The 19765-nt window shown below is 54.5% G+C and overlaps 3 protein-coding genes across 3 annotated transcripts; 2 read left to right on the plus strand and 1 right to left on the minus strand.

Moving 5' to 3' along the window:
* Nucleotides 1–77: 77 nt before the first annotated feature.
* N7482_000796 (uncharacterized protein) lies at nt 78–1591 on the plus strand (the record flags this gene model as incomplete). The annotated part of the gene is made up of 3 exons (XM_056682921.1): nt 78–180; nt 249–949; nt 1016–1591. The coding sequence occupies 3 exons, from the start codon at nt 78–80 to the stop codon at nt 1589–1591; spliced, it is 1380 nt and encodes a 459-aa protein (XP_056546527.1).
* Nucleotides 1592–7279: 5688 nt separating this feature from the next.
* N7482_000797 (60S ribosomal protein eL34) lies at nt 7280–8199 on the minus strand. Its single transcript, XM_056682922.1, has 4 exons — nt 8151–8199; nt 8065–8078; nt 7808–7931; nt 7280–7586 (listed from the first exon to the last, which is right to left on the minus strand). The coding sequence occupies exons 1-4, from the start codon at nt 8172–8174 to the stop codon at nt 7395–7397; spliced, it is 354 nt and encodes a 117-aa protein (XP_056546528.1). The 5' UTR covers nt 8175–8199; the 3' UTR covers nt 7280–7394.
* Nucleotides 8200–8582: 383 nt separating this feature from the next.
* prp8 (U4/U6-U5 snRNP complex subunit PRP8) lies at nt 8583–18569 on the plus strand (the record flags this gene model as incomplete). Its single annotated transcript, XM_056682923.1, has 2 exons — nt 8583–15949; nt 16097–18569. 2 exons carry the CDS (start codon nt 8583–8585, stop codon nt 18567–18569), a joined length of 9840 nt encoding a protein of 3279 aa, XP_056546529.1.
* Nucleotides 18570–19765: the final 1196 nt, after the last annotated feature.

Consider the following 19765-nt stretch of genomic DNA (forward strand, 5'->3'; position numbering starts at 1 on the left):
TCGACGTTCCAAGTCATAGCACATACCTAGCACGTTATTGCGCGTCTCGAGGCCCTATCGCATCCCCTCCCGACGCCATGGACCGCTCGTCGCCATCATACCACCATCCTCTGGCTCAGATGCCAACTGACCAGCGGGAGCACGAGCAACATCGACTTTTGGTACAAACGGTGCCGCCGCGTGCGGATTCCCTTTTCCAGGCGAGTGCCAGTGCCAATGCCCCCCGCCTTACGACCCCGGATCCCCAGTCAAGAACTGGGCAGATTTCACATCTAACCTGGTGCCGGAATCCATGATCCCCCTTCACCAGGCGAGGTGTAGTGACCCGTGGGGCGCCACTGGGCTGGAGCCCTACGAATTCAGTACCTCTTCCCTTGCACGCGCCCTGGTGCCTGAAAGCACGTATCTCCCGCCATTCTACACTGCCCCTCACGCCAACATGTCGTCCCTGATCGCTTCATCTGCTAGCGTGGAATCATTACGCCCGCGCATGCCGAGACACCGTGAGCAGGATGATCTCATGGACTGGCAAACAGCACCGGCCACAGCTTCCTTTGTACATCAGGAACACTTCCATCCCCCGCCATCCCACGGGAATATTTCCGAACGATCTATGCATCCAATGCGCGCAACGCCTCCATCACCACCGATCTCCATCTCCTCGGATCATTCTCCCTCTCGCTCTCATAACAGCATGAGTCCTGCTGCAACTATGCCTGTGAGGGATAGCACCTCACCGGGCATTAGCCTCGGGGATACGAGCGACCAAGAACCCAATAGCGGGCCTCCGTACTCCCGTCTGATCTGGGAAGCTCTCATGTCCACTGAGGAAAAGATGCTTCCCCTCCAAGGCATCTACCAGTGGTTTGGACGAAACACCACCAAGGGAAGGAATGAGACCTCAAAGGGCTGGCAAAACAGCATTCGACACAATCTATCTATGAACGCCGTGCGTGTGCCCCACTCTCCTCGAGTCTCCCTTTAGAATGGTCAACTGCTAACCCATGCGGGACAGGGATTCGAGGCCATCAAGGTCGAGGTCCCGGGCAAGAAAGCCATGAACTACTGGCGCTTGACCGGGGAAGCAATCCGCAACGGCGGCGTTCAATCGACGACTAGGTATCGCAAGTTGAGCGGCAAGAAGGTCATCAGCTCAGATCCCCTCGATCACCGCCGTCCGCGACCCGGGTCTAAGGGTGGCTCGAAAAATGCGGCTAAGGGATGCCATGGCCCCCCAGGCGAGCAGCCCCGGTTACCGCCCCAGTACGAGCGTCCTCTTCCCATCCGGCCTCACCTGCATCGTCCGCCGTTCGAGACCAACCATCCTCCCTCCTTCCCACCCATGCCGCACTATGGAGTGCCGCCGCACATACCGAACAGCCTGCCCCAACTGCCGTGTGAAACCTGCTACCAGTTCGACTTCGGTAACGTGATTGGCACCACCGGCCATCCCCCCAATGATAACGCGCTGTTCGGCGTGACTGCAGAAGGAGAGCCCGACTGCGCTGCATTCGTGGGGTCTCTCGGATGGTACCCCCTGGGGCTCGATCACGGGCTGATGACAGGCCCTCCCGAAGGGGTATCCGATTAGCTCTGGCTTGTTGGCGTGGTATGTAGGCCAAGGCATTGGTTTGGTCACGACCGACGGGGGGACTAGAACGCACCCCGGCGGAAACCAACAACAGTGGGGGGTGGGTGTGGATGTGTGGGTGTGGGAGAAAGCGCATTCTGATTCGATTTGATAACGAAAAAAATGTGGGCTTCGCTGACTGCATAATTGTGATTTTGTGGATTATTCGACTGTTTCTGGCTGGAGGCTGGGCCCATCGGGCCCTTAGAGCTGAATAAATTAGAGGCCTTTTGTGGCAGTACTTGTGTATTTTGTGTGTGATGTGGGGAGATAGGGGATCCTCGTGGAGTTCGAAAGCAGCGGTGTCATATTGCAGGCGATCGTTTGCTTTCTAGCGTCCCGGAGCCCTGGGGGATGGGTTTATTTGCTTTTTCATATGTGGGAGGTGGAAGTGTACGAAGTATCCGAGCGCTTGCCTGGCGGTTTCTTCCGCCCTCTGAGTGCAGGAGCATTGCGCCTCGAGCATTGAGATCCATGTGTCTGTGCCCCCGCCGATCTCATCGCCCGTCATCTCCACTGCGCTCCGGATCTTCGCTCGGATGCTCTGTTTTCTCTCGGTTGCTTGCGCTGGGTGTAGTTCGTATGGGCCGGTCCGCTTCCCTCGAACGAGCCAGTTTGGTCCCACTTGGGAAGCCTCGCGAACGTCGTTTCTACCGGTTGACGCCCGGATCTTCCACGGCCCCCGCCCAGCGATCTACCCGAAGATTTTCCGTGATGCTGAAGCGGAAGGATATCTCCCCATGCGGCTAGGGCTGGAACGGCATGCCCCATACCGACGGCTCAGACTGGCCCTATTGTTGCCCTGTTCCCTGCATGTCACGGCCCATACGGTATGCTTCGGTGTCCACACGGAGTCGCAGCCAGCCATCATGCAGGACAAAGTCGTTGGCCTCTTCAGAATGACATGTCCCGAGCAGTCGGTGTCCATGAGTTACTGGGGCTACTGGACACCAACAACTGCCGGTAGTGTTCGTTCTAGTTTGGCGCCTCCTAGAGACTCCATCTGCTCAGCCTACCCCCAATGAGCCACCCCATGCCCAACCATGGGCTCTTTTCCTCTCCGTTCTCAAGAACCAGCCTATCGCTAGCCCGCAGCCACCTTTCCTTAGGCGCGAACAGACTCTTGGCACCTTCCGCCCTTCCAGGCCAATGCCTATGATTAGTGCTATCATGCAAGTATCTGACTCCGTCCTTCTTCCCCGGCCGACACCCCGGCCTTCCCTCGGTGCTGCGATCTTGATCGATCTAGAAACCACAATTAGTACTCACCGTCGATTATATGGGAGCAGATCGCATGCGCGGGGATGGATCGAGAACCGGGGGATCTCGAGAACGGTTCCTGGCGCCAGAAGACACATCCCTGATGCGTGATGCCACGTTGAGTATGATTGAGCAAATGGGGAAAGGACAGTACGATGGCGACAGCCGAGACGCCCTCTGTCATGGCGATCGTCGCCGGCTCCATTGATAGTGACGCAGGATCGAGCTCATTATCCTACCTCTTCGTGTCACAGACAGCTTCTGTGCTCGGATCGACGGTGCCTCTGGCGACATGGGTGGGGGGCGCACCACCCTCCGGGTCTGGCATACGAGAGGCTTGTGGCAGAGCTGAGCTATCCGCTAGTGGAAGCGGGTAAAGGGAGACGAACAAGGGCCCGAGGGCAAGGAGACCGGGAAAGACCTGGGATTGTCTCGACTGGCGTTTAGATCCGCTATCGCCCCCTCCTCCCCGAGGAAGCTGGTTGGCCCCCTGGTACCATCCACCTACCTCCATAAACCCATCTGGGAAATGTGCAACGCCTCTGCGGAGTCTGCGGAGTCATGAGGGGGCTAGAGGCTGTGCCACCATTTCTACAGACGCAGTTGCGGTTGACAGCTGCATGCCGATCCCAAAGTACCCACGCACCGCGTTTGGGCTCCCCGTGTCCCTCGCCCCGGGCCGTGTCAACCTTGAACTGGTAACTTGTCAGGCAGGAAATGCAAGGACACTTGCAGGTCGCCCGATTCAGCTAAATAAGCCTATTTGGCAGCCCGCTCCCTCCAGTCTCACCGATACTGGTCGATCCTTCTACAATAGGGCAGCTATCCGCCATCACGGGGCCTCCATCCTTGGGATGGCTGCGTGGCGGTATGCGTGCATGGTACCTATGAGGCTCAGACGGAGACATAAGGTTTGTTCCGCTGCCCGTGATTCTCGATACTTTGGGAGGGGCTGCTTTTCTATTACCTCAAAATAGGGATCGCCACTGACTTGCAGTGGTGCCGCAGGTGGGCATCCGTCGCCCACCCCTTTAGCGAGGGTAAAAGCTGGCGTCGAGAGGACGGATTTTCGTTCCGGACGGCTATCTTTCGGTGCTATTGGAACACGTCGGGAGTGAAGATTCCAGGGTGTTATCTATGAGTCCACTCACCAAACCTACACCGATAAACCCAAGCTGATCGTGACCCAATGGGAGCTACTCGGGAAACGGCATGAGCACTGGCCGCGGTAGATTCAAATATTGTGACTCTAACCCGGCATGTCTAGGTCGGATCTTATTCTCATCCTGTTGCCACCTATGAGCATCGGACATGCTGGGCTAGAGCGTACCTTGTTCATGTTGCTGAATGGCATGCAAGTTCCGCAACGATTTTCAGCCGCCTTCGATCCGGGATTCTTTTGCTGTCCCCCTTTGTTGCAAGTCGGGTTCGTCCTCGTACATATGCAGGCCTATGGAAGCCAGCATCAATAGCCTAGCCCTTGTTTCCATCAGCCGCCAACCCCCCCCCAAACGATCATGGTGCAGTTGTCAGGTAGAGGGCCAACTCCCATCCGGATCTATTCCAGACATAGTCTGATCTGTCATATACCGTGCCCTAAGATAGAAACACCCTAGAAAAAGAAACGACACAAATACGACACAAATACGACAGATCCTTCTTTCACAAATATGTGGCGACGCATGAAAAATGCCCAGGGGAGAAGGTTAGGGGACATTCATTTTGCAGCCGATGAGTAGTGCCACCAGTCCCAATGCAAGGATTCCTAGACGCAGTGTTCCGGATGTACCTTTTAGGCTCTTTCTGCGCGGCGAAAACTCGTAGGATTGAATACCCGGTTTCTCTCTCTTTCTCTTCGCGGTGGAACAATTCTGCTTCGTTTTATTTCTCCTTCCGCGCACGGCGTAGCACGAACCCCATCCGCTGGGCGCGTGCGTGATGGAAACGAGCCGACGTCACAGTTGTCAGTAGTACGTTGTTGCGCTGGCGTTTATTCCAGCCTCGATTTTGAGCCTAGGGCTGAAATCGAAGGATGGAGCACTCCTCCCAGCCAAGAAGGTGTAATGCAGCCCCGAGACCAACGTGCCATTCCTAGCGCAGCCGACTGACCGCTCCTCGGCATGGTTCGTCTGAAGATCGTGCATCGCTAGCTCGTGCCGGAGTTAAGCTGACAGCTTGGTGAACCGGGGGGAGGAAGGGGGAAAGGCAAAGCGAAAGCCAAGAATTGGGTAAACGAGGAACATTTGCCGATCCAGATCGGCAGTGACCTTATGGACTCTACCTGTAGAAGTGGCTCTACGGGGCAGGGGTGGTTCGATGTATACGAAGGCGCGCCCGCTGCCACGTATACATTTCGACGTACATTAGCTGCGGAGGATGGAAGTGGAGGGATCGCTGTTCATTGGTACCCGGCGCAAGGATTAATTCGACCAACCCGACGGTTCCAGCTAGTGCAACTGACGGGGTGGTACAAGGTAAGGCTCTGCTGCTTCCTTCATGATTCATGCCCTACATAGACAATGCGCTTTTTCTTTGACCCTGTGGGTAAATTCCTGTCGGCAGGGTTGTGTGGTACATAGTCGTTGTAGACGTTAGACAAATTTGAGTTCGAAAAATGCCGTGGTTCAGGCCATCGGTCAAAGGAACTTAATGTGAGAAATACACACTGCCCGGCAGATGCTTGAGTGCTCCGGCCTAGTATAACATCATGGCTACCACCAAGACCTCCCTTTTTATTTCCTTTTTTTCTCTTTTTTTTTCCCGTCCGGCAACCGCACTCAGCCGCCTATGACTGACATCGGCACACCCCGCTTGCATGCCAAAGGTACCCTAGCCTCGTTGAAGCTCGTACCCCACGCAGCTAGCATTTGGGTAATCATATTAGAGCAGTTGCTATCAGGCGTATAAAAGGATTTCACGTAGGGAAGGGGGCGTATAGGAAGATAGAAGATGCTTTGTGAAGGAATTGATGCAATTGTAGTCCGCTATTCTCCACCGTCACCCACAATATATACATCGCATCGCGAAAATCAAATTTTCCTTCCTGTGCACCCTTCAAGAGTACCTAGGACCAAAGTTGTAAACGGAACCACAAGGTGGCACCAGCCGGTGCCAGATGAGATCTCTACCAAATCCGACCGATCCATTGGCATATGCAAGTGTGTCACTAGGTAACCTTCTAGGTCGTGGTGGATATCGGCCACCTCGCGATAGAAGAAAGAAAAGTTTTAGCCAGGCCTAGCGGAAGCTTCGATTGCAGAGGACCTTTCGATAATATTTACATCTCTGTTGAGAAATTTTCCATTCAAAATGGAGGCTGGAGATCGACGATATGACAGCTGCAAACCCGCATCAAGCGTGCCTAGAAGCTCGCTATCCAAGCACGTTCGTACATCCGACCCGACCTTCTGAGCGGATCTCCCAGGATGACCCCTTGAAGAACCAAATGTCTACAAAACATAGGTACCAAAGAGAATGGAGCGGTCACCATGCAGCCGGAGGCGCAGCAGCATCGCTCCCATAAGAAGATTTCACAGGCCCTGGCCATCCAGTTAAACCCAAAAACCACCTAGCTCTCCGCATCCCTGGCCTGGATGTCAATCCGCGGTGGTCGATGTCGGAACGAGGCCCCAAGTTAAACAGGTTGAGACGAATGGTTCATAGGACCAACAACTACAGTCAATCCCCGGTCTATAAAATGGTGAATATACCCTCCTTCCACCCTCCGCCTTTTCACCGCCATGGCTTTATCCGCTTGTAAATTGTAAATTCGAGACATCCTGCAGCCACCATCTGGCAGGGGATGTGCTGCTGTGCTGGTCGGTTCCAGACCAATTCCCCGACGAGGATATTGTTTCTAGAGTTAGGGCCCCATCGTCATAGGGGCCGTTACGAGGGAATATTGCGCTCCACGCGGCAACGTATTAGCATCTCGATTGAGGAGGTGATAGGGCAGACCGCCGGAATAAGCTTTAGCATTTTTGAGCCGGTGTGAGAAGATATGCATGCAAGAAACGAGAGACCTGCGGTGAGGGCGTGCGTGCTAGGCCCTCTAGAATTCGGGGGTTCGAAGGATCCCCACAGATAAGCGTTGGGCGACGGTCTTGCAGTAATTGAGATGGGTGCAATGGTGCAGAAGCAGGTTGTACCAACGCCTCTACTCAGGAGACGATGAAGACTCCAGCTAAATTATATGGGCCTACCGAAAGAAAGGGAGCCATAGAGACACCGTCGTTACGGCGGGCTTCGCGAGGGGACACACGGCCGTCTAGAAACCATTCTAACGCAAGAATAATCCAAGGGGTTCATGTACAACACAACACATTTCGTGGGAATCTCATGAAGGTAATAAAATTGGGTTTCATTTGCTTAGCCACGACCCAGACCATGGGCTCGCGTGCTAGCGGTTCCTGTTCATCCTTTTTTTGAATCTAAGAGAACCGTTCCCGTTTTTTCCGTAACGTTCGCTCCCCAAAAGACCAACACCGACGAAAACAGACTTTGCTTAGCGCTTGCCAGCAGCCTTCTCCTGGGACTCCTTGAGGACCTTCTTGACGATCTTCTGCTCCTCGATCAGGAAGGCGCGGACGATGCGGTCCTTGACGCAGCCGGCGCAGCGGGAACCACCGTAGGCACGGCTCACGTTCTTCTTGGGGCGGGAGATCTGAGCATACTCGCGGGGGCGCAGAGCGGGGATCTGTAGGGCCACAATGGTCAATCACGTTGTTCGGTGCGAAGACGAGGCAAGATGCGGTTATGCAAGGAATGTGGTCGTTCGGCCGACTCGCAGGATCGTAACAATGGATGCAAAGAATAATTATTCGATGCCATTCGCTCGGTTCCTCCTCGGTCGCCCACCACACAACCCACACACAACCACACATCGCGCGAAAAAAAATTGGTTCAAGAAGCACTCACACCGGGGAGCTTGATGCCACAGTCACCGCACTTGGGAGCAGTGCCCTTCTTCTTCAGGTGAAGGTACCGGAGAACACCACCAGGGGTCTTGATGATGCGAACCTTGTTGGACCGCGTGTTGTACCTATGGAGCGAGAGAATCCGTCAACATGCCGTTCGAAAACTATACAACCATGCAAATCGTCCGGATCGTATCGAGCATCGATTCCAGCGTTGAGAAGGCATTGTGCGAGACAAGGAATTTTTTTTCAACGTACGGGTTCCGGCGGCGCTGCGGGTGGAAAACCACTGTCAGTACTTTCGCTCCGGTTCAGTTCAATTCATCGTAGAAGATGCGACTCACGTATTGCAGTCTGGCGTTCGGCATTTTGTCGTGCTTGAACCTCTGCGGTGGTCAAGAGCGGCGTGTGTCGTTCGTCGGGTTGTGGACGGTAAAATGTCGAGGCAGACGGATTTGTGTGGGTTTCGCTCTAGCGCACTTTTGGCGAGTCCGCGCTAACACTGATAGGGACTAGCGCGATACGAACAGCCGCCACCTCAAACTTCGAGCGGAAGGAGCAAGTTTCAGCAAGCAGAGGATCACCGGGTGTTGGTGTCCTTTTTCATCGTCCCGCTTGGTCTCAGTTCATTCCACGCGCTTGCGACAAGCGCCCTACACCACCTCTACCGACGATCGCGCCCCGAGTGGATGGTTTTCGACGTGACGTGGACGCGACTCTGAGCTCAACTCACGTCTAGGGAGGGTGGGCGTACTCCCCCATCAAGAATCACCACGATGGCATCTTTGCCTCCTCCACCCCCTCCTCCGGGATGGGGCGCAGCTCCTCCCTCTATGCCGCTGGCACCACCGCCCCCTGGCTACCAGCCGCCCGCCAACCCGAACGTCGCAAAATTTGCGCAGAAGAAGCATGAATGGTTGCGCACGCAGCGCAGTCGCTTCGGCGAGAAGCGGAAGGGCGGATTCGTTGAGACACAGAAGGCGGATATGCCGCCAGAGCATCTGCGGAAGATCGTGAAGGATATCGGCGATGTCTCGCAAAGGAAATTCACTAACGAGAAGCGCAGCTATCTCGGTGCGTTGAAGTTTATGCCTCATGCGGTCCTGAAGCTTCTGGAGAACATGCCGATGCCCTGGGAGTCGGCCCGCGAAGTGAAAGTGCTGTACCACGTCAACGGATGCTTGACCATGGTGAATGAGACTCCGCGCGTCATCGAGCCGGTCTTCCATGCCCAGTGGGCAACGATGTGGATGTGCATGCGTCGCGAGAAGAGTGATCGACGACACTTCAAGCGAATGCGCTTCCCTCCATTTGATGATGAAGAGCCGCCCCTTTCGTGGTCCGAAAACATTGAGGATGTCGAGCCTCTGGAGCCCATCCAGATGGAGCTTGACGAGGACGAAGATGCGGCAGTCTACGAATGGTTCTACGACCACAGGCCCCTGCTTGATACACCCCACGTCAATGGCCCGAGTTACAAGACATGGAATCTGTCGCTGCCACAGATGGCGACACTGCACCGTTTGAGTCACCAGCTGCTCAGCGATGTGGTAGACGAGAACTACCACCACATGTTTGATCTTAACAGCTTCTTCACAGCAAAGGCTCTCAATGTCGCCATCCCTGGTGGCCCTCGTTTCGAGCCCCTGTACAAGGACATTGACCCGAACGACGAAGATTTCAGCGAATTCAACGCAATCGACCGTATCATCTTCCGCGCCCCGATTCGGACCGAATACCGCGTCACCTTCCCCTTCTTGTATAATACCCTACCGCGCAGCGTTAAGGTCGCCTGGTATTCTCACCCCCAGGTGGTTTACGTCCGCACCGAGGATCCCAATCTTCCCGCATTCTACTTCGACCCAGTCATTAATCCTATTTCCTCCCGTTCCGTCGCCCCCAAGAATCTCACCGTTAGCCACGAGGATGAGATCTTTGGCCCTGGCAACAACGAAGATGACTTTGAGCTTCCTGGAGAGGTTGAGCCATTCTTCGAGGATGAGGAGCTATACACTGCGGATACCTCGGCTGCTATCGCTTTGTGGTGGGCCCCCCACCCATTCAACAAGCGGTCCGGAAAGATGGTTCGTGCTCAGGATGTGCCGCTGGTTAAGCAGTGGTACTTGGAGCACTGCCCTCAAGGCCAGCCCGTGAAGGTTCGAGTGTCGTACCAGAAGCTGCTTAAGACCTATGTGCTCAATGAGTTGCACAAGAGCAAGCCAAAAGCTCAGAGCAAGCAGAACTTGTTGAAGACTTTGAAGACAACGAAGTTCTTCCAGCAGACTACTATTGACTGGGTTGAGGCTGGTTTGCAAGTCTGCCGCCAGGGTTTCAACATGCTGAATTTGTTGATCCACCGGAAGAACTTGACCTATCTGCATCTCGACTACAACTTCAACTTGAAGCCCGTGAAAACCCTGACTACCAAGGAGCGCAAGAAGTCTCGCTTCGGAAATGCTTTCCACCTGATGCGTGAAATTCTCCGCCTGACTAAGTTGATTGTGGATGCTCAGGTCCAATATCGCTTGGGCAACATCGATGCCTTCCAGCTGGCTGATGGTATCCTGTATGCCTTCAACCACGTTGGTCAGCTTACCGGTATGTATCGGTACAAGTACAAGTTGATGCACCAGATCCGTTCATGCAAAGACTTGAAGCATTTGATCTACTACCGGTTCAACTCTGGCCCTGTTGGCAAGGGGCCTGGCTGCGGTTTCTGGGCTCCCGCCTGGCGAGTTTGGCTATTCTTCATGCGCGGTATTATTCCTCTGCTTGAGAGATGGCTTGGAAACTTGCTCTCTCGTCAGTTCGAGGGCCGTCACAGCAAGGGCGTTGCCAAGACCGTCACCAAGCAACGTGTTGAATCCCACTTCGATCTGGAGCTGCGTGCTTCGGTGATGGCGGATCTCATGGATATGATGCCTGAGGGTATCAAGCAGAACAAGGTCAATATTGTGCTGCAGCATTTGTCCGAAGCCTGGAGATGCTGGAAGAGTAACATTCCTTGGAAGGTTCCTGGCTTGCCTGCGCCTATTGAGAACATCATTCTCCGGTACGTGAAGAGCAAGGCTGACTGGTGGATTTCTGTCGCCCATTACAACCGCGAGAGAATTCGCCGTGGTGCTACCGTCGACAAGACCGTGGCAAAGAAGAATTTGGGTCGTCTCACTCGTCTCTGGCTCAAGTCGGAACAAGAACGGCAGCACAACTATCTGAAGGATGGTCCGTATGTGTCGTCCGAGGAAGCCGTAGCCATTTATACCACTATGGTCCATTGGCTGGAGTCTCGCAAGTTTTCGCCAATTCCATTCCCGAGTGTTTCATACAAGCACGACACTAAGATCCTCATCCTGGCCCTCGAGCGTCTTCGCGAGTCTTACTCTGTGAAGGGCCGTCTTAACCAGAGCCAGCGTGAGGAACTTGCCCTCATTGAGCAGGCATATGATTCTCCAGGAACAACACTGGCAAGAATCAAGCGCTTCCTGCTGACCCAGCGTGCTTTCAAGGAAGTCGGCATAGACATGAACGACAACTACAACAACATCAACCCTGTCTATGACATCGAGCCTATCGAGAAGATCACCGATGCCTATCTGGATCAGTATCTGTGGTACCAGGCCGAGCAGCGCCATCTGTTCCCTGCTTGGATTAAGCCCTCTGACTCCGAGGTGCCCCCGCTCCTGACTTACAAGTGGACCCAGGGTATCAACAACCTGTCAAATGTCTGGGAGACTGCCGATGGTGAGACCAACGTCATGATTGAGACCGAGCTTTCCAAGGTCTACGAGAAGATCGATCTTACACTGTTGAACCGCATGCTCCGCCTCATCATGGATCACAACCTGGCGGACTACATCACCTCGAAGAACAACGTCCAATTAAGCTACAAGGATATGAACCACACCAACAGCTATGGTCTGATTCGTGGTCTGCAATTCTCGGGCTTCGTGTTCCAGTACTATGGCTTGATGATCGATCTGTTGCTTCTCGGCTTGCAGCGAGCCAGTGATATGGCTGGCCCTCCTCAGAGTCCCAATGACTTCTTGCAGTTCCGTGACAAGGCTACTGAAACCCGTCACCCCATCCGTCTCTATACTCGTTACGTCGACAAAATCTGGGTTTTCTTCCGGTTCAAGGCCGACGAGTCTCGCGACCTGATCCAGCGATTCTTGACCGAAAACCCCGATCCCAACTTTGAGAATGTCATTGGTTACAAGAACAAGAAGTGCTGGCCTCGCGATTGTCGTATGCGCTTGATGCGCCACGATGTCAACCTCGGCCGTGCCGTCTTTTGGGACATGAAGAACCGTCTTCCTCGGTCTATCACCACCATTGACTGGGATGATACTTTCGCCAGTGTCTACAGCAAGGACAACCCCAACTTGCTGTTCTCCATGAGCGGATTCGAGGTTCGCATTCTCCCCAAGATTCGCAACCAGAACGAGGAGTTCTCGGTCAAGGACAGTGTATGGTCTCTGGTCGACAGCTCCACCAAGGAGCGGACTGCCCATGCCTTCCTGCAAGTCACCGAGGAGGACATTCAGAAGTTCAACAATCGTATTCGGCAAATTCTTATGTCTTCCGGATCGACCACCTTCACCAAGATTGCCAACAAGTGGAACACCGCGCTGATTGCCCTCTTCACGTACTACCGTGAGGCTGCTGTGTCGACCGTCAACCTTCTCGACACCATTGTCAAGTGTGAGACGAAGATCCAGACTCGTGTTAAGATCGGCCTGAACTCGAAGATGCCCTCGCGTTTCCCGCCGGCTGTATTCTACACGCCCAAGGAGCTGGGAGGTCTGGGTATGATCTCCGGCTCTCACATCCTCATCCCCACCAGTGATAAGCGCTGGTCCAAGCAGACCGACACTGGCATTACTCACTTCCGCGCGGGAATGTCACACGACGAGGAGACCCTCATCCCCAACATTTTCCGATACATCATCCCCTGGGAAGCCGAGTTCATTGATTCACAGCGTGTATGGATGGAGTACTCCCAAAAGCGTATGGAGGCGCAGCAGCAAAATCGTCGTCTCACCCTCGAGGATCTCGAGGACAGCTGGGACCGTGGTTTGCCCCGTATCAACACCTTGTTCCAGAAGGACCGCAGCACCCTCAGCTTTGACAAGGGTTTCCGTCTTCGTGCTGAGTTCAAGCAGTACCAGTTGATGAAGAGTAATCCCTTCTGGTGGACTAGCCAGCGACACGATGGTAAATTGTGGAATTTGAACGCCTACCGAACCGATGTCATTCAAGCTCTGGGTGGTGTGGAGACCATTCTCGAGCACACCCTGTTCAAGGCAACGGCCTTTCCGTCTTGGGAGGGCCTGTTCTGGGAGCGAGCATGTCTTGCAAAGGGCACGCGTCTGCTCCGCTACGACGGCTCGGAGGTCAACGTCGAGGACGTCAAGGAAGGCGATGAGCTTCTGGGCCCCGACGGCCAGCCTCGCCGTGCGTTCAATATTGTGAGCGGCGAGGATCGTCTGTATCGCATCAAGCTTGGTGCGTCGAAAGAAGACCTTGTCGTCACCCCTAATCACATCCTGGTGTTGCACCGCGAGAAGCGCGCAAGGAATGTCTACGCTGGCCCCTCAATCCACGCGCATGCCGACCGCTTCAGCGAGCAGTTTAGGGAACTGCCCGTGCCAAGCTCTAGCCCTGCGGCGGCTGATCGCCCTAACAACCTGGTCAAGCAACGCGACAACCTCCTCGACGCCCTCAAGAGCGCGATTGCGTGGGCACTTCGCGCAGAGCGGAGTCCGGTTGGCGCAGCAGCCATTCGCAACGTGCTGAATGCTACTGTCGGCCTGAATACCCACGATGAATGCTTCCAGGTCATCGAGCCGTCCGAGCCAGGTGCCGCCAAGGTGAAGCATGGGAAGAAGCCCTATTTCACCTTTGCGTGGGGTAATACGCAGCGCACCAACATCAAGGGCCACGCAGCGCATCCGCCCGTCTTTTTCCCCTCTAGGGATGAAGCTTTCGCAGCCGCAGTTGCTAAGTCGCGAGAGCTTCGCGCTCGATGCGACGTGACTCTGGCCAACCTAGGCGAGCGTTTCCGCGCCAAGCTCGCAGAGCGCGACGGAAAAGGCGGAGAGATTCGAGTGGACGCCAATCTGCCGAATATCTTCCTGCTGTGGAACAAGGGTGGCGCGACCCCGCGCATTCGCGTGTATTGCTCGCGTGACTACAAGAAGTATGGCCGCCAATACACCTTTGATTCCATGCCGGGAGATGCGCATGACCTTGGTGCGCAAGATTCGCAGCTTGGTGCGTCCGACGCGTCGCTTCCCACGGGATTGCCTGAGGTTAGCGCGGCGGAGCGATTTGATACCGTTGAGATGACGGCCGAAGAATTTGCCGCGCTTTCTCCCGAAGAGCGCAGCTGGTACCGTGTCTTCCGCTCCCCTGGCTTCGAGTATCCTGAGCATGAAGTCCCGGTGCACCCGTACTTCCTCGGTCTCTGGCTTGGTGATGGAAACCGCCGAAGCACCACCATCTATAGCAACCACGAGCAAGCTGTCCGCGAATTCCTCGTGCAGCATGCCGCGGAGCTGGATTTGTACCTTGTGCACCATGGCGGGCTGAGTTACACAACAGTCGCACGGCACAAGGGCCGCATTGGTGTCCCGCAAGAGGTTTCGTTCCCGGCCGCGCAAAAGGACGAAACAACCCGTCCGTTAATCCGCCAAGCTCGCCAGACCATCCGCAAGCAACGCATGGAGGAAGCACTGCGTCATACAAGTCCCTCTCCACCTCCTGCTCACGAAAAGCGTGGGCTGTCTTCAAGCGTTGAATCCACCCCGCGCCACAAGCGCCAAGTTCTCTCGGAGATACCAGAGACTCCACCAATTTGGCCTGGTGCGCTTGGCGAGTCAGACGTGCCTCCCTCTACGCAGACCGCTGGCGCTGCCTCGAGTGCCCTTTGCTCCCTGCCTCCCGCGCTTGGCTCGCTGCTCTCCGCAATTCGCCCGCCGGCTTGCGCACCTAGCGCGCAGCCCGCAACGCAGCCCACTCATGCTGCAGAATGCGGACCAAGCTTGTTCTCCCATCCACCACAGAAGCCTGTATCGCGCTCCGTTTCTGCGCTCTCCGCTCGTGCCGCCTCGGGAGCACCCAGCTCGTTGTCGCGTGCGCCAAGCTCACTGTCGCAGGAGGTCTTCGCCACCGACGCTGATCCCGATGAAATCCCTGAATCTACCTCCGATCAGCGCGGTGCAGTCTACGATGATGACGCTTGGGACTTTGAGTTCCCATCTGCGGCTGACGCAGACTGGACCGGGGCCGCCTCCAAGCTGGGTTCTGACCCTGAGATCATCGAGCTTGCTGAGAAGTCCGAACAGCGACTCGTCGAAGAGGAGGATGAGGAAGAGAAGCTAGATTTTGATCTACTTCTTACAGACAGCGAGGATGAGGATGGTGAGGACAAGGTGCGCGAGGATGCGGAGTTCGACGCTGCGGACAACGTCGATCCCAGCAAGCTTGCGACTCGCCGGCGTAATCACCGCCTTCAAACCGGCCAAAGCGCGTATGGCGATCTCTCGCACGATGAGCAGCAAACTCTACTCCGCGAGGTAGTCACGCAAGCTGGCGGGGCGTCTTCCAACACCTTGATGCGGGCACTGCGTAGCTTAGGGGTTGTCGCATCAAGCACCACCACTGGCCCAGAACTTGATACCAAGCATATTCCGCAATGCTATCTGAAGAACTCACGCGCTGTTCGCCTTGCGGTGCTTGCAGGTCTCATCGATAGCGATGGCTGGTATGTGTTCCCGGAGAATATGCTGGGCTTTGCGCAAAGCGCGAAGTGGCACAAGAAGCTTTTCTGGGATGTGGTAGCGCTTGCTCGATCGCTTGGCCTGAGCGTATGGACCAAGCAGATAGAAGCGTGGAATCCTAAGCACACCAAGCGTACTCCGCAGCTTGTTGCGCAGATTTTTGGAAATGTTGCTGAAGTGCCTTGTCTCCTCGCACGGAAAAAGGGTTGCGAGCGGTATATCCCCCAGATGCATAGCTTTATGATCAAGGATATCAGCTTGGAACCCCATGCGACGCAGTGGGCTGGGTTCCGAGTGGACAAAGATCAGCTATATTTGCGCCACGATTACCTTGTTCTGCACAATTCCGGTTTCGAAGAAAGGTGCGTACCTCTTTTCCGTCTCCCATTCTTAATTCCCCCCCCCCCTTTCCAATGATCTTGCTGGACCTCTTTCGGAGGCTCTTCCAAGACGTTTTTACACCGAGTCCATGAAAATCCGGATTTTAGAAACTAACTTTCTGTGTACAGTATGAAATTCAAGAAGCTCACCAACGCCCAGAGATCTGGTTTGAACCAGATTCCTAACCGTCGATTCACTTTGTGGTGGTCCCCCACCATCAATCGTGCGAACGTTTACGTTGGTTTCCAAGTTCAGCTTGACCTGACGGGTATTTTCTTGCACGGCAAGATCCCCACTCTCAAGATCTCGCTGATCCAGATTTTCCGCGCCCATTTGTGGCAGAAAATCCACGAGTCTGTGGTCATGGATTTGTGTCAGGTGTTTGACCAGGAGCTAGAGCAGCTTGGCATTGAAGCTGTGCAGAAGGAGACTATTCATCCTCGTAAGTCTTACAAGATGAACAGTTCCTGTGCCGATATCCTGCTCTTCGCGACGAACAAGTGGAACGTTACCCGGCCTTCTTTGTGCTTCGACACCAAGGATGTCTACGAGCCTACCACGACGAACAAGTTCTGGCTGGATGTGCAGTTGCGATACGGTGACTACGATTCCCACGACATTGAGCGTTATGTTCGTGCCAAGTACCTCGATTACACCACTGACAGCATGAGTATCTACCCTTCGGCTACTGGTTTGATGATTGGCATTGATCTTGCCTACAACCTGTACTCTGCTTATGGCCAGTACTTCCCTGGTCTGAAGACTCTGATCCAGCAGGCCATGGCCAAGATCATGAAGGCCAACCCCGCCTTGTACGTTCTCCGTGAGCGTATTCGCAAGGGTCTACAGCTGTACGCCTCAGAGAGCAACCAGGAGTTCCTCAACTCTCAGAACTACTCCGAGCTTTTCAGTCCGCAGATCCAGCTGTTCATTGATGACACCAATGTCTACCGTGTCACGATCCACAAGACCTTCGAGGGTAACTTGACCACCAAGCCCATCAACGGTGCAATCTTCATCTTCAACCCTCGCACTGGGCAGTTGTTCCTGAAGATCATCCACACCAGTGTGTGGGCTGGTCAGAAGCGTCTAGGTCAGCTCGCCAAGTGGAAGACAGCTGAAGAAGTTGCAGCGCTCATCCGATCTCTGCCTGTGGAAGAGCAGCCGAAACAACTCATCGTCACTCGTAAGGGTCTTTTGGACCCTCTCGAAGTTCACTTGCTCGATTTCCCGAACATCTCTATCCGTGCCTCTGAGCTTCAGCTGCCCTTCCAAGCTGCCATGAAGGTCGAGAAGCTTGCTGATATGATCCTTCGCGCCACTGAGCCCCAAATGGTCCTCTTCAACCTCTACGATGAGTGGTTGAAGTCCATCTCCCCATACACAGCTTTCTCTCGTCTGATCTTGATTCTCCGTGCCCTTCATGTCAACATTGACAAGGCCAAGATCATACTTCGTCCCGAGAAGAGTGTGATTACCCAGGAGCATCACATTTGGCCCTCGCTCCCCGATGAAGACTGGATCAAGGTCGAAGTGCAGCTTCGTGATCTGATCTTGAACGACTATGGCAAGAAAAACAATGTCAACGTGCAGAGTTTGACTAGCAGTGAGGTTCGAGATATCATCCTCGGTATGGAGATCAGTGCGCCCTCGCTCCAACGTCAGCAAGCTGCCGAGATCGAGAAGCAGCAGGAGGAGGCCAAGCAGCTCACCGCCGTTACGACCAAGACCCAGAACGTGCGTGGTGAAGATATCATTGTTACGACAACCTCGCAGTACGAGCAGCAGTCCTTCGCCTCAAAGACCGAGTGGCGCACTCGTGCCATCGCAACCTCGAACTTGCGGACTAGGTCGAACAACATCTATGTCTCTTCAGACGATATCCGCGATGCCGGCTACACCTACATCATGCCGAAGAACATTCTCAAGCGGTTCATCACCATTGCCGATCTTCGTGTCCAGGTCACCGGCTACATCTACGGTAGCTCGCCACCAGACAATGATCAGGTCAAGGAGGTCCGCACTATCGTCATGGTTCCTCAGGTTGGCAATACCCGGGATGTCCAGCTGCCGCACCAGCTGCCTCAGCACGACTACCTGAACGGCTTGGAGCCGCTTGGCGTCATTCACACCGTCTCGGGCAATGAACCCCCGTACATGTCGGCGGCAGATGTGACCCAGCACGCGCGCCTGATGAACTCGCACCCGTCGTGGGATAAGAAGACCGTGACTATGACTGTTTCCTTCACTCCCGGCTCTGTCTCGCTTGCCGCCTGGGGTCTCACCCCCGATGGCTACAAGTGGGGTGCTGAGAACAAGGACATGAGCTCGGACCAACCGCAGGGTTTCTCCACCAGCATGGGTGAGAAGTGTCAGCTGCTGCTCAGTGACCGTATCCGCGGCTACTTCCTTGTTCCCGAGGACAACCTGTGGAACTACAGCTTCATGGGAAGCTCGTTCGGCGGAGTTGAGAAGCGACCTATCTACGTGAAGATCGATACTCCGCTACGCTTCTACGATGACCAGCACCGCCCCCTGCACTTCCAGAATTTTGCCGAGTTGGAAGATATTTGGGTTGATCGGACGGACAACTTTGAGTAAAAAGATGATGTACTCATCCATCATGGGTTTTCCTTGGAACTTGGTGGGTGTTCAAATTCATGCTTCGTTTTCAAATTTCCCGGGCGTCTGTCTCTTTGTATTACTTACCTTATGTATTTTGCCCTTTTTTCCCTGTGAATGATGACAATCATAATATCATGTATTTCAAGCGAAATTTTAGTTGAAAAGCAACGAAATGCTTTTATATCTGAGCAGAATTATATTTTGAATTCTCGGTAGACGCGTAGGTATGGACGTGAGTCATGTGATACACTATGCAAGTACATTTCTACTGTGCATCATTATGGGTTTTTGATTGAACCAAGACCTATACGAGGGTGTGGGTATGAAATGGGCATGACGGTTGGAATCAAAATGCACATGATCGAATTGATCACCGGGCAGCCCGACAGCGCGGATTATCTGCTTTCCATCGCACCACCACCCACAGAAGAAGGGTGCTATCGCCTCCGACGATCGGACCGTGAGGTGATTGCGCGCTTAAAGCCAGTCAGAAGGGATGCAGGTCATCGGGCTTTGCGCCACCCCACCATATCGGGCGGAGGCCCGATCCTGGCTCAATGCAGCTGGGGAGGTTGGGAGGTGATGACCCAAAAAGAGCAAAATGGCGCTCCCAGAAAGGAGCAAGGGACGGCTCAGCGTCCTAGTTCTCACATAAGAAGCACGTTCGGAAACTAGATGGGAGGAAAGAAAAGTATAGCTAATTTTCACGAGTCGGTAGAAACATAGTTACCAAAACGGTCATTTCCCGGGGGAACGGGGGGAGGCGTTTTCTCATACCGCAAAGATGCAGTACGCCAACTGCCACCGTGCTCAACAAGCCAGCAAACATAACGAGACTAGCGAGCAGGGATCAGCCCGAATGCCCGTGGAGACGCATTGAAGAGGCCAACAAGATGCCCGCTGCTAAGAGGGCCCGCATGCCACTAGCACATCTAGCACATCCATCACATCCCATCACGCCTGCCGCCCACCCGGATCTTCCCTCCTTTCACCGACCACTCTCCCTGCTTTGGACGAATATACAGTTTGACAATGGGGCAATGAGGCTCATCATTGCCCATCCGCCACAGTCATGACTCACGATATCAATCGTCGGGCGTAGGGCATATCTCGAAGATTGTTCACGCCTCCCTTTGATGACGGTCCCTATGGCTGGATGAATCGGGGGTTGG

This window comes from Penicillium canariense (genome assembly GCF_028826845.1).
Source record: "Penicillium canariense strain IBT 26290 chromosome Unknown utg000001l_segment0_segment0, whole genome shotgun sequence".
NCBI classification, from domain to species: domain Eukaryota; kingdom Fungi; phylum Ascomycota; class Eurotiomycetes; order Eurotiales; family Aspergillaceae; genus Penicillium; species Penicillium canariense.

Coding starts and splice junctions, on each gene's coding strand:
- N7482_000797 (XM_056682922.1), bottom strand. CDS start 8,174: ATGCCGAACGCCAGACTGCAATAC. Junction 7,587..7,807: donor GTGGCATCAAGCTCCCCGGT/GTGAGTGCTTCT, acceptor GTGGCCCTACAG/ATCCCCGCTCTGCGCCCCCG.